We start from the raw sequence: 16,553 nt of genomic DNA on the forward strand, positions 1-16,553 counted from the left end.
TTTCCCTCTGCTCCTGCACTCCATTTAGAATTGTACTCTGTATTTGATATTGCTTCTCCATCTTCATCCTACTAAATGAATCATATTTCTCTGCATTGACCTTCATCTGCCACTTGTCTATCCGTTCCACCTACTTGTCTATGTCCTTTTGAAATTCTACACTGCCCTCCTCACACTTTACACTGCTTTTAGAACATAGAACATAACAGCGCAGTACAGGCCCTTCGGCCCTCGATGTTGCGCCGACCTGTAAAACCACTCTAAAGCCCATCTACACTATTCCCTTATCGTCCATATGTTTAACCAATGACCGTTTGAATGCCCTTAGTGTTGGTGAGTCCACTACTGTTGCAGGCAGGGCATTCCACGCCCTTACTACTCTCGGAGTAAAGAACCTACCTCTGACATCTGTCCGATATCTATCTCCCCTCAATTTAAAGCTATGTCCCCTCGTGCTAGACATCACCATCTGAGGAAGAAGACTCTCACTGTCCACGCTATCCAATCCTCTGATCATCTTGTATGCCTCAATTAAGTCACCTCTTAACCTTCTTCTCTCTAACAAAAACAGCCTCAAGTCCCTCAGCCTTTCCTCATAAGATCTTCCCTCCATACCAGGCAACATTCTGGTAACTCTCCTCTGCACCCTTTCCAATGCTTCCACATCCTTCCTATAATGCGGCGACCAGAATTGCACGTAATACTCCAAATGCGGCTGCACCAGAGTTTTGTACAGCTGCAACATGACCTCATGGCTCCGAAACTCAATCCCTCTACCAATAAAAGCTAACACACCGTACGCCTGCTTAACAACCCTTTCAACCTGGGTGGCAACTTTCAGGGATCTATGTACATGGACTCCGAGATCTCTCTGCTCATCCACACTGCCAAGAATCTTACCATTAGCCCAGTACTCTGTCTTCCTGTTATTCCTTCCAAAATGAATCAACTCACACTTTTCTGCATTAAACTCCATTTGCCACCTCTCAGCTCAGGTCTGCGGCTTATCTATGTCCCTCCGTAACTTGTAACATCCGCCCGCACTGTCCACAACTCCACCGACTTTGTAGTGTCATCTGCAAATTTACTCACCCATCCTTCTACGCCCTCATCCAGGTCATTTATAAAAATGACAAACAGCAGTGGCCCCAAAACTGATCCTTGTGGTACACCACTAGTAACTGGACTCCAGTCTGAACATTTCCCATCAACCACCACCCTTTGTCTTCTTCCAGCTAGCCAATTTCTGATCCAAACTGCTAAATCACCCTGAATCCCATGCCTCCGTATTTTCTGCAGTAGCCTATCGTGGGGAACCTTATCAAATGCTTTACTGAAATCCATATACACCACATCAACTGCTTTACCCTCATCCACCTGTTTGGTCACCTTCTCAAAGAACTCAATAAGGTTTGTGAGGCACGACCTACCCTTCACAAAACCATGTTGACTATCTCTAATCAAATTATTCCTTTCCAGATGATTATACATCCTATCTCTTTTAAACCTTTCCAAGATTTTGCCCACAACAGAAGTAAGGCTCACTGGTCTATAGTGGGTTGTCTCTACACCCCTTCTTGAACAAGGGGACAACATTTGCTATCCTGCAGTCTTCTGGCACTATTCCTGTAGACAAAGTTTTGGAACCTCTGCAAACTTTGAGATTGTGCCCCGTACACCGAGGTCCAGGTCCTTAATACATATAAGGAAAAGGAAAGATCCCAATCCCTTGGGAACTCCATTACAACCATCCTCCAGCCCCCCCCCCCAAATTATCCATTAAACAATACTCTCTGTTTCCTGTCACTCAGCCAATTCTGTATCCATATTGCTGTTGTCCGCCTACCTATTCCATGAGCTCCACCTTTGCTCACGTTTCTGGGGGGCACGCGATCGAATGCCTGTTGAAAATCCACATACACCACATCAAAGCATTGCCCTGATCAATCCTTCCTGTTACCTCATTAAAAATCTTCAGCAAGTTAGTTAAACAAACTTGCCCTCATCAAATCCATGCTGGTTTTCCTTAATAGACCTGCATTATCCCAAGTGACTATTAATTTTGTCCCGATTATTGTTGCTGGAACCTTCCCCACCATTGGTCTGTTAATGCGGAGCTTATCTTTACACCCTTTTGTCATAAGGGAGGCAACTTCCGCAATTCTTCAGTCCTCTGGCACCACCCGAGTCGAAGAAAGATTGGAAAATTACGGCCAGTGACTCTGAAATTTCCACTCTCACGTCCCTCTTCATACCTTCAATATTGCAGAATATCATCACACTTCGGAAACAATGGAAGCTGTAATGTTGAACATGCAAGAAAAAGAAAAATAAGAAAGCTTTCTCTGGAATTAGGTTAGCCAATGGCCTGTCTTGATAGAGTATTGATTTATTCAGAGATTTATTCATATAGGTGCTAGTTGAATGCATGTAGCTGAGAGGTAAAATTATTAAAAGTGTCATGAGTGTGGAAATCCAGTCATTGTTTTACATAATGAATTAACCATTGTATTCCAGTGTATTCAGCAATAAAAATGTATTGTTCTCGGTCTAATCAACTATTCAGTTACAGCAAGGTCTCCACCAAGTTTTGCAACGTGACAAGTGTGGGAAACATATCCCGTAATTTTCCTAAGGCTACGCGTGCAGACGCTGAGCCAGTTTTGAGTCACCAGTCAATCTTAAGTAATGCCCAATGTTTGATTAACAAATTATCCTCTAAGTAGCAGACATTCATTTGAAAAAACAGGAGGTCTCAGCTGAGAATTAGAAACTAATGAGAGTAAATGAGGGGTTAAACCAGAGATAGGAATTTCTGTAAAAGTAAGTCCTATTGGTCGAGGTCTTTGTTAGACCATAAGGCATAGGAGCAGAATTAGGCCACTCGGCCCATCGAGTCTGCTCCGCCATTCAATCATGGCTGATATTTTCTCATCCCCATTCTCCTGCCTTCTCCCCATAACCCCTGATTCCATTATTAATCATGAACTTATCAATCTCTGTCTTGAAGACACTCAGTGATTTGGTTTCCACAGCCTCCTGCGACAAAGAGTTCCACAGATTCACCCCCCTCTGGCTGAAGAAATTCCTGCTCATCTCAGTTTTAAAGGATCGTCCCTTTAGTCTGAAATGGTGTCCTCTGGTTTTAGTTTTTCCTACAAGTGGAAAATTCCTGAATTCCTGAATCATTGATCTGTTTGTTTGTGTTCAAGGGATTTCTTTTATGCTTTATGCCATGTGATTGATCTTTTTATTCATTATTTGGTATTTTGTTTCTAAGTTTTGATTCAGATCTTATTGAAGTGTATTCGAGTGAGTAATTAGCAATAAAGTTGTATTTTTGACACCTCCAAACAACCGGCTACCGACTCCTATTAGAAGGTAAAATAAAAGTCCCAACAGGTCTGTTGATCAAAATCACAATGATCTTAATCTGCCTCAGCTGGTCGGAATCGCACTGAATCTAGAGGTTTCCCGATACCACCCTTTGAGCAGGTAAACTCCTTCCCCCACCCCACAGCCACCCCAGTGCATATTGGTCATGTGCTGATGGCACAAAGGCAGAGAGAGTAGTACGAAGAGTAGAGACGATCAAGATTCAGATTGGCCAGGCAGCCAACAGGAAAATGACAGATAAAATCCCACACTGATAAATATTAAGTCTTAACCCAAATGAACTTCATGGGAATATAATGGGTGGGGTTAGAACAGCAGAGACAAAGGGTCCAATTTTCACAAAGTTGGGAAGACTCCACGGAACTTTAACAATGGCAGGTGAGACCTGGATGCAAAAGTTCAGACCCAGTTCTGCCAGATCCCATTTTTGCCAGTAGGGGAAAGGGAGAATAGGGCATGAATGGTACAGGAGGGAATCAAACACTGCAAGGCAGTTTCAACTTAGTGCTCAGTTCAAATATACTCCATTTAGGCTGTTGCAACGACCTTACCCCACAGTCATGAGTTGATGGAGTTGACATAAACTCTCTTGAAAGGTGGATAAAGTATGTCTAACTATCATGGTTTTAAATTTATTTAAATACCATACACTTTGAACTTTAAAAAAAAGACTTCAGCTGTCAGTTATTGTTTTAAAAAACTTCTTTGGGGCCCGCTTTGAATGCCAGGCCAGCTGGAGTAGCATCTGCTGGAGCAGATTCAGAAGTGTTATTGACATTTCCCCAAGGGATATTCAGTATGAATGCTTGGTTGAGTTTCAGAAGTAAGAAGTCTTACAACACCAGGTTAAAGTCCAACAGGTTTGTTTCAAATCACTAGCTTTCGAAGCACTGCTCCTTCCTCAGGTGGATGAAGAGGTGGGTTCCAGAAACATATACATAGACAACGTTAATGATGCAAGACCATACTTTGAATGCGAGGTAATTAAGTCCAGGCGGAGCAACTGGAGAGAGGGATAATCACAGGTTAAAGAGGTGTGAATTGTCTCAAGCCAGGGCAGTTGGTAGGATTTCACAAGCCCAGGCCAGATGGTGGGGGGTGAATGTAATGCAACATGAATCCAAGGTCCCGGTTGAGGCCATACTCATGTGTGCGGAACTTGGCTATAAGTTTCTGCTCAGAGATTCTGCGTTGTTGCGCATCCTGAAGGCCGCCTTGGAGAACGCTTATCCGAAGATAAGAGGCTGAATGCCATTGGAGTTTCAGAAGGTACACTTACCTCAGCTTCTGAGTTTTGTGTCAGACAGTCTGTGCGGAGGCTGCACGTTCTCCCCGTGTCTGTGTGGGTTTCCTCCGGGTGCTCCGGTTTCCTCCCACAAGTCCCGAAACACGTGCTGTTAGGTAATTTGGACATTCTGAATTCTCCCTCATTGTACCTGAACAGGCGGCGGAGTGTGATGACTCGGGGCTTTTCACACTAACTTCATTGCAGTGTTAATGTAAGCCTAACTTGTGACAACAAAGATTATTAAAAAGACCTGAAAGAGGCTATTAACTGATTAGAAGTATGAACAGAAGTGTGTTTTCTTTTATATAAGAGATTAAACGCTTGAGATTTAAAAGCTTTGATGTGTTCATGAATGGGAGTTTCTTTTAACCATACGTCTGTGCAATGGCAGCTGTACACATAAAAAGAGACTTGATACCTTGCATGTTGCAGCTTGCAGCAAAGAACTTTATAACCAAGGAATTAAAAAAAAATTGTAATCACTGTTCGAATCTAGGAAACGCAGCAGCCAGAGAATGCACAGCAAGATCCCACGAATAGTATTGAGACACTGAACAGTTAATAATAATAACCTTTTATTGTCACAAGTATGAAGTTACTGTGAAAAGCCCCTAGTCGCCACATCCCGGCGCCTGTTCGGGTAAGCTGGTACGGGAATTGAACCCGCGCTGCTGGCCTTGTTCTGCATCACAAACCAGCTGTCTAGCCCACTGAGCTAAACCAGTTAATATGTTTTAGTGGCGTTGATTGAGGATAAACACGGAGAAGGTGAAGGACAATATGGCAACTGGGAGGAATGACTCGAGTAGATTAAGCTTTACAACTTTAAAAAGCAACAAATTGAAAGGGATGCTCACCGAGTTGATTTAATTGAATGGTGTAGATAATGTAAACCACATATTACTTCAATGTGTGGTAGGGAAGCTATGATCAGAAAACATGGGACGATTGATAAATGTTTGGGATGGACTGATAAATATTTGGGACAGACTGCCTGACAATTAAGAGGCAAAAAGATTCAGAACGCAGCCTGGATACTTTCATGTAAGCTTTAGCAGGAGGGACATGAGTTAAATAGCCTTTTCTGATCCTTAACTTTATTGTTTTCCCACCCAAGTTGTTACCCTTCATATGAACCCAGACAGTGGGCTATTTGACTCAAGGGGCATCAATCTGTCCTTTTCCAGGATTGGATGAAATCAGGGAAACGGGATTGTTGCCTCAGATTGAGGGATGCTAGCCTGTCTGATGTCTGCAGTGGCTCCTCACCAAACTGGGCTGGCACAGGCTAGGAATCGAAGACATTTCTATTCTGTGTGGTTCAGCTACTTACTGCCTGAACCAGAGCTATTCGAGCAGTTAAGACCAGTAATATTTTCATATGAATGTACTGTCAGGATAGTTACCACTAACATTGCAAAGTTTAAATATTGAGTTTTAAATGTTCTCCTGCAGCTAATTAAGGTTGACTCGCAACCCTGTTTATATTCAATGAATGACTTCTTATCAGAGTAATACCCTGATGCAATCTCATGGCCTTGTCACGCACGACTCTGGATGCTATAGGCGTCTCGTGAGATTTATGGAGTTCATTACGCCTCGCAAGCTCTAATGAGATCTCACAAGGCGTTACGATCTGGACCCCGCAGTGAAGCAAACTTAAATATGTTCGCGGCAGAGTTACCCAAGGGGCCGGACCTAACGGACTCACCTCGGAGACCGTGAGCAGGCGACGTTTACCACTATTTTTTACAAACGTGGACCAGGTGTACCGGCACTTTTGGGGGGGGGCGGGGGTTGGTCTCCCGGGCGATTGGGGCCGCTGGGTGGTTCAGCTCTGGGTAGGGTGGTACCCTGGCAACCCCAATGGCACCCGGGCAGCTTGACAGTGCCACCTGGGCACCACCCTGGCAGTGCCAGGGTACCTAGGAGGCACTGCATTACTGCCAGGCTGGCAGTGTTAAGGTGCACATGGGCATTGGGCGGAGGGTACCCAACCTGTGTGAGGTGAAGTGCGGGGAGGGGGGCTCTGGACCCCGAATGAGTGAGTTGAGATGTAGGTGAGATCCAGAGGCCACATTGTGGGGGTTCCAGAGATCGGTGGGGGGGGGGGAGCAGATCGGGGGGGGGGGGGGGGGGCAGAGATCGGGAGGGGCCAGATTGGGGGGGCCAGAGATCGGGGGGGGCAGAGATCGGGAGGGGGGGGCAGAGATCTGGGGGGGGGGGGGCAGAGATCGGGGGGGGGCAGAGATCAGGGGGGCCAGAGATCGGGAGGGGGCGCAGAGATCAGGGAGGCCAGAGATCGGGGGGGGGGGGGGCAGATCTCTTTTGGCACTGGCAAGCTGAGCTCATTAGTGCCGGAAAAGAGGCTAAGTGCAGGATATGGGGGTAAGTGCAGGATATGGGGGTAAGCGCAGGATATGGGGATAAGCGCAGGATGTGGGGATAAGCGCAGGATGTGGGGATAAGCGCAGGATGTGGGGATAAGCGCAGGATATGGGGGTAAGCGCAGGATATGGGGGTAAGCGCAGGATATGGGGGTAAGCGCAGGATATGGGGATAGGCGCAGGATATGTGGATAGGCGCAGGATATGGGGATAGGCGCAGGATATGGGGGTAAGCGCAGGATATGGGGATAAGCGCAGGATATGGGGGTAAGTGCAGGATATGGGGATAAGCGCAGGATATGGGGGTAAGCGTAGGATATGGGGATAAGCGCAGGATATGGGGGTAAGCGCAGGATATGGGGGTAAGTGCAGGATATGGGGGTAAGCGCAGGATATGGGGGTAAGCGCAGGATATGTGGATAAGCGCAGGATATGGGGATAAGTGCAGGATATGGGGATAAGCGCAGGATATGGGGATAAGCGCAGGATATGGGGGTAAGTGCAGGATATGGGGATAAGCGCAAGATATGGGGGTAAGCGCAGGATATGGGGGTAAGTGCAGGATATGGGGATAAGCGCAGGATATGGGGGTAAGTGCAGGATATAGGGATAAGCGCAAGATATTGGGGTAAGCGCAGGATATGGGGGTAAGCGCAGGATATAGGGATAAGCGCAAGATATTGGGGTAAGCACAGGATATGGGGATAAGCGCAGGATATGGGGGTAAGTGCAGGATATGGGGGTAAGTGCAGGATATGGGGGTAAGTGCAGGATATGGGGGTAAGTGCTGTCTCAGCGGCGGGGGGGGGGGAAAGGAGAGGGGAGGAAGAGAGGGGGGTGAAGAGTGGGGGGCTCCATGCCGGCGCCCATAAATGAAGCAGAATCCCATTCAATAATGGAATTGTTTTCTGCACTAGAAACACCTGGAATCCCGGCTACACGCGCCCCAAACTGGACCATTTCATTTCTGTTAAATCGCAACCTCTGTATTTACAGGGATGTGACTCTGCTCTGACATAAATGGCCATAATTGGCAAGCTGAGGGACGACACCACTCATAGCAGCAATAGTAGGCAACAGTAAAATATATTTCTGCATCATTCTGATGATATTGATATGGATCAACAATACCAGCATCCTGAAACTGTTTTACCTTTTAAATATGCTGTGTTGTATAGACCACTGCGCTCCACCCGGGTATTGATACTTTCACATCAAACTGTAATGATCATAAAGGTCCAACAGGTGGCAAGTGCAACTCAGTGGCATGACAGTAACAGGAATCCCATACAAACATTGTCACGTTCCAGTCAGCTGGGAAAATCTTTTATTCTAGCCACTGGGTCTATTCCCATTAATACGCACTGTAATAAAAGGTAGATGTCCTTCGAACACCCTGAAATGCTATTAATCTGATGGATCATAGAGTCATAGAATCATTGAATTTATCGTGCAGAAGGAGGCCATTCGGCCCATCAAGTCTGCACCGACCCTATTCAAGCCCACGTAGCTACCCTATCCCGGTAACCCAGCAACCACCACTTAACCTTTTTGGACTCGAAGGGCAATTTAGCATGGTCAATCCACGTAATCCACATATCTTTGGACTGTGGGAGGAAACCCACGCAGACATGGGGAGAACATGCAGACTCCGCACAGACAGTGACCAAGCCGGGAATCGAACATGGGACCCTGCAGCTGTGAAGCAACTGTGCTAACCACTGTGCTACCGTGCTGCCCCCACGATCATCCATGAGGCAGCTCCCGAATCCACGCCAGCCAGAATTGGGATCGAGCACCACCCTCACCCCTTTTGTAAGGACTCTTACAACTGAAAAACTGAAAATAAATTCTATGCCTTCTGTTAACAGTTCCACTACAGTGTGTATCCAATACATGCTGTGGTTTAATATTTAATACAAAGAGCCATTCTGTAAGCTCAATGTGAAACTATTACACTGACGGAAGTTGTGGATTGGTTATTTGAGGTGTGTTTGCATTACTGTAACCAGCAAATAAATCCAAAATCCAAAAATCACCATCTGTGAAAAAGGGAGAAACAGTTAACATTTCAAGCTGGTGAGATTTTCATCAGTTTCTCCTTTCGTCACAGCTGCCACCTGACCTACTGAATGTTTCAGTATTTTCAGTTTATATACCAAAGAAACAGGTTTGAATGGCTTTATGGGAAAATACTTTAAATAGTTGTATCCATGAAGCAAAACAATTCCACTGAATAAACAAGGATCAATGGACAGCCAGGATTATCTCGAAATAACTCGAGGACCACAGAGCTCTCTTGGAGAATCTCTTCCATCATACATCTACTTTTTTTGAAGAATCTTAAATAAAGAATGACTGTAGATGATTTTAATTTAGCGAATTTTAACATATAACCAAGCTTTTGTTTTCTAAAACCTCGAGACTTTCACTAGACAAGCAAAAACCAGCCTCATCCTGTGATTAGCAAATGTCATGTCAAGGTGATTAGTTGACTGCACATACAGTTCTGTATAAACCATAAAACAATACTATCGATTGCACTGAAATCTCATTTTACCTAACTCAACATTAAAGAAATCCTTTTTTTAGAACGAGCACCATCACTGGTATTTTCTACAATAGAATTTCTAAACAAGTTCCACTTTCCTCATATTTCTAATCTGCTGTTAACACGTAAATAGCTCTCCTGGATGCGACATTCAAACACAACTCTCCCTTTCTCCTTCAGAACAGCGTCACCACCTTGGTCTTGGAAAACATCAGTTCACACCTTGTAGGGTGACTGTGTGACCGACGGTAACTGGTTACAGATCTCACTTGCCAAATTATTCAGTGATGATAAATGTAGTCAGTTTCTCAATATCCAGAACTTTAAATAGGTACCAAGCATTTTTTTTCTTAAAATGTAGCCACCACCACTGCTATTTTCAAGCTAAGCTCTTGTTACAAGATTTCAGACAAGAGCAGCTGTTTGTCTCGAGGAAGTATATTTTTGGACTTAAATTTTGAGCCACTAGATGATCGGCGCAAAGTATCTGTTCAAATACTCCTGGCTTCACCTTGCGCTGTGCTGGGATTGGCGATATGGGTGCTAAAGTGTCTCCCCTTCCATTGAGACTATCAGCCAGTGTTCAAATACTTGTCATACGCCGCTTAAATATCCAGTGTTATAAATATCCAGGCTCTGTGGTTAGAAACGACTTCAGTTCTACGACCTGGATAGTTTTTGATAGGAAACTTCCCTACACGATTCCCTCCAACACAGACAATTATTTTTCAATCCAAAAATGAATTGTAAATCTTCAAAAAGGTCAGTCTTGCACTGCTGTACACGCAGGAACACAGAAACACCTATGTGCTTTAACAGTGTTGCTGGCACGCCTCAAAGTTAGTCATTTGCAGAGTTAAATCAGTGTGAGCGGCTTTCAGCAGCAAACTAAAAAAGGGATGGGAAGACAAAAAGCAAACATTCTACCTTAGGCACTTCTTCCTCCTTGCTCTGTGAAGCAGGCTGATTAAGATTACCAGAGCTCGGAATTTAACACTCCTGGCAGGCATGTCAGTAGCTTTCAGTGTTGTCCACCTGGGCTTTCAGAACAACTGCCTTCAGTGCGGTTTCTTCAACCTCTGCTGGATCTAACACAGCTCCAAGCAGCTGCTTTGTGAGCCGCAGGGAGATGAGCTGCCAAGTTAGTCACAGCCCAAACTGAACACAGTGGCTGAGGAAGACTTTGCAGAGTTTCAAAGCTGCAACTGTCCAGAGGAAGATGGTCATGATTAAAAGGAGTGGGGGGGGGGGATAAAAGGTCTGACCTACTCAAAGTTACTCTCCAGCAGAAGGCAACAATTACTTTTGGAAGAAAGGTCCAAGCATTCAGAGTCCCACGAATGCATTTTATACACTTCCGACACAACATTGAAATCACATAGCGTAACAGAATAAATCCTCCATACCTCCCCCCCCCCCATCAAACATCAGCCATTTGCTACCAAAGAGCCTCTCCTCTCCCTCACATTCTCACACATAAACCCACACTTAGTTTTAAATGTTCATGACTAACGATGTGTACAGCTAGTAGCTGGGCTCTACCAAAGACATGATTTAATCCTCCTATTGGCTAATCTTGTTCTCACATCAGAGTGATGTACAGAACAATCTGCTAAGGCTCAGGTTAACACACAAACAAAAGAATTCACAGCTGCGGTGGGAGAACATTCTGGTAATTTATAGTCAATAGATTCACGCTCTATTCTAAGCACTGACCCAGTCAACAATACAATATTCGGAACAACCCAATCTCTCAGTCCCCATGATATTCACACTGTTGTTACCCACTCCCATGAAAGTGAATATATTTCCATCCAGATGACTAGAAACATGACTCAGAAGGCTAATTGCTACCGTGCTCATTCATCATCACCATACGTAGCTAATCGTATACTCAATACATGAACTCTCCTTTATGAGGGATATACTCCTTGTCTGCCAGAATGTGTCAATGGGCAACAAAATGTTTCAGCTGAATGGCCATTAATAATCACGAGCATTGACCACAAAGCATCTCAGCTGATCCCTTTCCTATCCTAACCTTCCTTGGCATCAGTCACCAAGCACCAATCAGGATGCGGAAACCCAGCTAAATTTCGCCCTCACAATCCAGGGGCACGGGATGTAATTCCAATGATTGGGAAGGTGATTTTTTGGGGGCAGTTCTTTAACAGTCAATGGGGGGGGCGGGGGAGGGAGATCCAGATCATCCCCAATTTTATTGTGTCTGATTTTTTTCATATCTTACAGACAAAAGGCAAATTAGAAATATCAAGCACTATTTCTCTGTGGCATGTAGAACAGGAGGTGGTGACAAGGAGGTATTGTCGCTGGACTAGTAATCCAGAGACACTGGGTAATACCACCACAGCACGTTGGGAAATTTGAATTCAACAACAATCTGGAATTAAATGAAATGAAAAAATGAAAATCGCTTATTGTCACGAGTAGGCTTCAATGAAGTTACTGTGAAAAGCCCCTAGTCGCCACATTCCGGCGCCTGTTCGGGGAGGCTGGTACGGGAATCGAACCGTGCTGCTGGCCTGCCTTGGTCTGCTTTCAAAGCCAGCGATTTAGCCCAGTGTGCTAAACCAGCCCCAATTAAAAGTGGCCATTGGCAGGCTTATGCTGTGATCAACGGTCCCTGCAGACAGAAATTCTTCCCCAAAGGGCTGCTGGCCAATAAGAGACTGGCAGCTCTCCATTGCAGACAGCACCACCAAAGTGTGGCTGTGGCTGTTCAGGAGGAGGGGAAGGAGATTGGAGGAAAGGTGCTGGGGGTTAGATTGTTAATTTTCCAGCTCAAGGTCTCAACTGGTGGTGGGGTGGGAAGGTCACGCAGGAGCCTACCCACCCAGAGTTAATCCAACTTAATGGATCGTTTAGAAAGTTTTAACATTCCCATTGAAAAATTGGAGGTTTGGACTTTGCTCCAATTTGCCATAAAGCCTTTAATTTTTGTTTAAAACTCTATGCTGTAGATTATCAGGTCCAGGGATCCATGGTTTTTACTCTCAATAATATTTCCAGCACTTTTCTTACTAATGTTAATGACTTTCCTCAGTCTCATTAGATCTTTCTTACAATTTCCACTGTTATTTTTGTCTTCTGCTGTGAAGATCAACACAAAAACCTTTCGTGTTTCCATCATGTCGATATTGTCCATTCTAGTTTCTCCTGTCTCGCCTTGAAGGATTCCCCCGTGCTTACTTTGGCTAATCAAGTCCATCTTACATACTTGTTAAAGCGGTTATAATCTGTTTTTATATTTCTTGCTAGTTTACTTTCATGTTTGACTTTCTCCATCTTAAACAATTACCTGGTCATGTTTTTGTTTATTTTTTAAAAACCCCTCCCAATACTTAGACTTCCTCTGCTTTTTGGGTCAATATAAACCTTGTCCTTTTTATCTATCCTTAACTGTTCTCGTTGGCCCTGAGAAAATGTCCATTTGTTGAGTATTAAGTTATTTCTTTGAATAGATTATCTAAATTCATATATTTTGGTATAATGTTCCCAATCTACTCAGCCAACTTGTCTCCCAAAGCTTTGCAATTGGCTTGGTTTACATTTAAGTTCCATATGTACCAGAATGCCCCAAACTTGAATCTTGGTGCTGAGCTGGACTAGACTGGAGACGGCAGGTAATCACAGCTTCCCTGGGCGAGGTGGCCTGGGTTCCTCCTCCTGATCGGTGGGAGTGTGGATGTTGAGCGATGATGGTGGAGTGTTAACTGTGAACAGAACCTTCTCATGTTCACTTCACCAGATGGAAGAAGGTGCAATTATATTTTGTATGAGGTACAGTGGGGCTTACTGATGTACATGGCACTTCCCTTCAGCAAGAAGCCACTATCTCAGCAAAGAGTGCAATGGGGGAAAGCAACATAAATATCACAACCTGAAAAAGATCCACATCTCTTCAACACTTAATCAAATCGCATAGGCAGCAAAAGGATATGTTATCTCATTAATACCACAAATAGGATCCTGCCCTCATTAACAAGAGAACTATTTACCATATCCATTATTAAGGGATTATCACCCAAGGTGATTTGTTGATGTTTTCCGATAAAAACCATGGGCTGGATTCTCTAATTCTGGAGCTATGTCCCCCATGCTGGCGTTTTACACCAGAACAAATGGTGCAAAACGGCCACCAATTCCTCATTTTGCTGGGGGCTGGCAGGACGGCAGCGTAGAGCACCCGGCTCGAGCTGCCGATACGCCCCGGAGAATTGCCGGGTCAGTGGTCGCGCATACGCATGGCGGCGGCTGCTCGCGGACCGGCCCGCAAAATAGCCCCCTTCGGCCAGCTCACGCGCCCCGGACCACCCCCTCCCCCCCCACCACAGTCCCCCCTGTGGCGGCGCTGGTCTGAGTATGCAGTCTCCATACCGAGTTGCTGATGGATGAGACTACACGCGACCGACGGGAGCTCGGATGGTCGGGGGCGGAGCATCGGGGGGGGCGGGACTCAGGCAATGTCCTGAGGGGGCGGAGCATCGCAAAAGAGGCACCGCCCCCGATTTGGTTGGAATCGGGTATTCTCCGGCCAATCGCCGAACACGATTTTGCCATCGGCGACTGGAGAATCCCGCCCCAGATGTCCTTGGGCTGGACAGGACTGTGAGTCGGAATCCCAACTTCTCTTTCAAACCCGACCATGGGCTTTTGGTCATTTAAAAAAAAATTTAGAGTACTCAATTATTTTCTTTCCAATTAATGGGCAATTTAGCGTGGCCAATCCACCTAACCGGCACATCTTTGGGTTGTGGGGGTGAAACCCACGCAGGCACGGGGAGAATGTGCAAACTCCACACGGACAATGACCCAGGGCTGGGATTCGAACCCGGGTCCTCAGTGCCGTAGTCCCAGTGCTAACCACTGCGCCACGGTGCTGTCCTGGCTTTTGGTAATTAAACGTTTATAATAGCCACATATTCAGAGCTCTGAACACAAATGCTGCCTTTGACATTCATTACCCACAGCACCAGTAATCAAGGATTATCGCTCATATTGTAACAGGCTGATCAGATCTATCATATCCTCACCCCCATGAAATTGTTTGATATGTGCAGCATTCAAATCCAATAAATTAACAAATGAGTATCAATGAAAAGTAAATAGTGACAGAAAAAGAATCCAGAATGAACAGTAATTAACTCAATGTCAGCTGCACTATTCATCGTTTCAAAATATTTCTCGTCTCATAAAATGCGGCCATTGATATAAAGTACTTTGGGAAGTTCGGAGACTGTGGCAGGCACTATATAAATGTAAGCCTCATCTTTCTGTCTGCATCTTTCATTTCTTGGACAGAGTGAAACCACACTTTCAATTACGTTGCCATGTTCGTTTGGGTGTATTTCAATAAAACATCAAACATTGTGCCCTTGTCGGTGAAGGTGTGTGTCAAACTTGGCCAGCAAGCTAAGCAAAACAGACCAAAATCTCAGACATGATTCATTGTAACCAGAACATTTTGCCAACATGAGCTTAGAACTTTTGGAGAAGTGCCTGCGGCTTCCTGTGCTGTAGACGTAATAAAGAAGCAGTCCGTGTTCCATCAAGCAGTGTCACAATAAAACACAGCCGCCTGTACTCACAGGCATTTCAGTACAATCCATTCGCCCTCCCCATTATTGAATTTCAGTGGAACCTATCGAAACGCCTTCAGGCAGAGGCTGGAACTTTTGTCAAACCCAACTCACACACCCACCAGAAATTTGAAGCTTGTGATTTTGACAATTTTATTTCATCAAAGTCCACAATATCCTGTTGCTGGACGAAAATGTTATTGTTCATACCAGTGACCATTCACCGAGCCACATATCAGCTGAGTTTCCTTTCTCTGTACCGCCTTTCAAGCCGGGAAATCCTTGCTCTGAGGTGGCGAGGAGAATTGCACTCATTATACTCGGCACGGTGTATTTGTAAAGTTGAACTGATGCATTATAGTCTCTTGGAACCTGCCTTCCAGCTGCACACCCCAAGATCCCATTAGTTTTTCTTGCTGTTGCACTGATGGTAGCACAGTGATTAGCAGTGTTGCTTCACAGCTCCAGGGTCCCAGGTTCGATTCCCGCTTGGGTCACTATCTGTGCGGAGTCTGCACGTTCTCCCCGTGTGTGCGTGGGTTTCCTCCGGGTGCTCCGGTTTCCAGCCACAAAGTCCCGAAAGATGTGCTTGTTAGGTGAATTGGACATTCTGAATTCTCCCTCAGTGTACCCGAACAGGGGCCGGAATGTGGCGACTAGGGGCTTTGCACAGTAACTTCATTGCAGTGTTAACGTAAGCCTAATTGTGACAATAAAGATTATTATTATTATTAGTTGGTTTTACAGAGTTGCCCTTGTGTTGTATTCTGTGACCAAGAACCATTCAGTTTGTTTTCCCATTGGTTTATTTCCTTTACTCAATCCCATTTCCCTCTCCTTATCCTCATTAAATGTCACTTGGCAATCATCAGTCCATTGTGTAAACTTGTCCATTTGTATTTGGTTTGGCTTTTCTCAAACAGTTCGATTTTGTCCCTTACTCCAAATCAGGTGTACAAACTACAACGCAGAACAGGTCCAACACTGAGCCCCGTGTGAGTCCATGAGTGGCCACTTGCTGTCTTCCCAAAGCTTCATTCACAGTCAACCACTGCTTTTTCCGGCTCATCTCAGAAACCTGCCCCCTAGTTGTGTCACTTAATCATTCATGTGGAACTTACAGCCATCTGAGATGGCCAGCTGCAAAGAATGATGGGAATCATGGCCAGGTTTGGGACACAGACAAGCTGCAGCTTTGTATCTTTGCAAACGACAGCCCAGACGTATGCAGGAATTCACACCTGCAAATGGGCCATTCAAGACGATTAAAATAACAGTGAGACCATCAGGTCCATCACATCATCTTCCAGACTAGGCGGCACCGAGGTCCT

General features: G+C 45.2%; 1 protein-coding gene across 18 annotated transcripts in view; it reads right to left on the minus strand.

Moving 5' to 3' along the window:
• Positions 1 to 16,553, minus strand: part of rap1gapa (RAP1 GTPase activating protein a) — an 809,199-nt gene that overhangs the window by 302,305 nt on the left and 490,341 nt on the right. Inside the window, exon 1 of one of the 18 annotated variants that reach the window (XM_072477759.1) lies at positions 10,550 to 10,661. The exons of 12 other annotated variants lie outside the window; for them this stretch is intronic. In XM_072477759.1, coding sequence (XP_072333860.1) covers positions 10,550 to 10,632 — 83 coding nt within the window. In that variant the 5' untranslated portion in view covers positions 10,633 to 10,661. Of the gene's footprint in view, positions 1 to 10,549; positions 10,662 to 16,553 lie in introns of those variants that run through there. 5 more of the 18 variants (XM_072477756.1, XM_072477755.1, XM_072477752.1 and 2 more) reach the window with 5 other exon arrangements.

Source organism: Scyliorhinus torazame, chromosome 16 (genome assembly GCF_047496885.1).
Source record: "Scyliorhinus torazame isolate Kashiwa2021f chromosome 16, sScyTor2.1, whole genome shotgun sequence".
Lineage (NCBI taxonomy): Eukaryota > Metazoa > Chordata > Chondrichthyes > Carcharhiniformes > Scyliorhinidae > Scyliorhinus > Scyliorhinus torazame.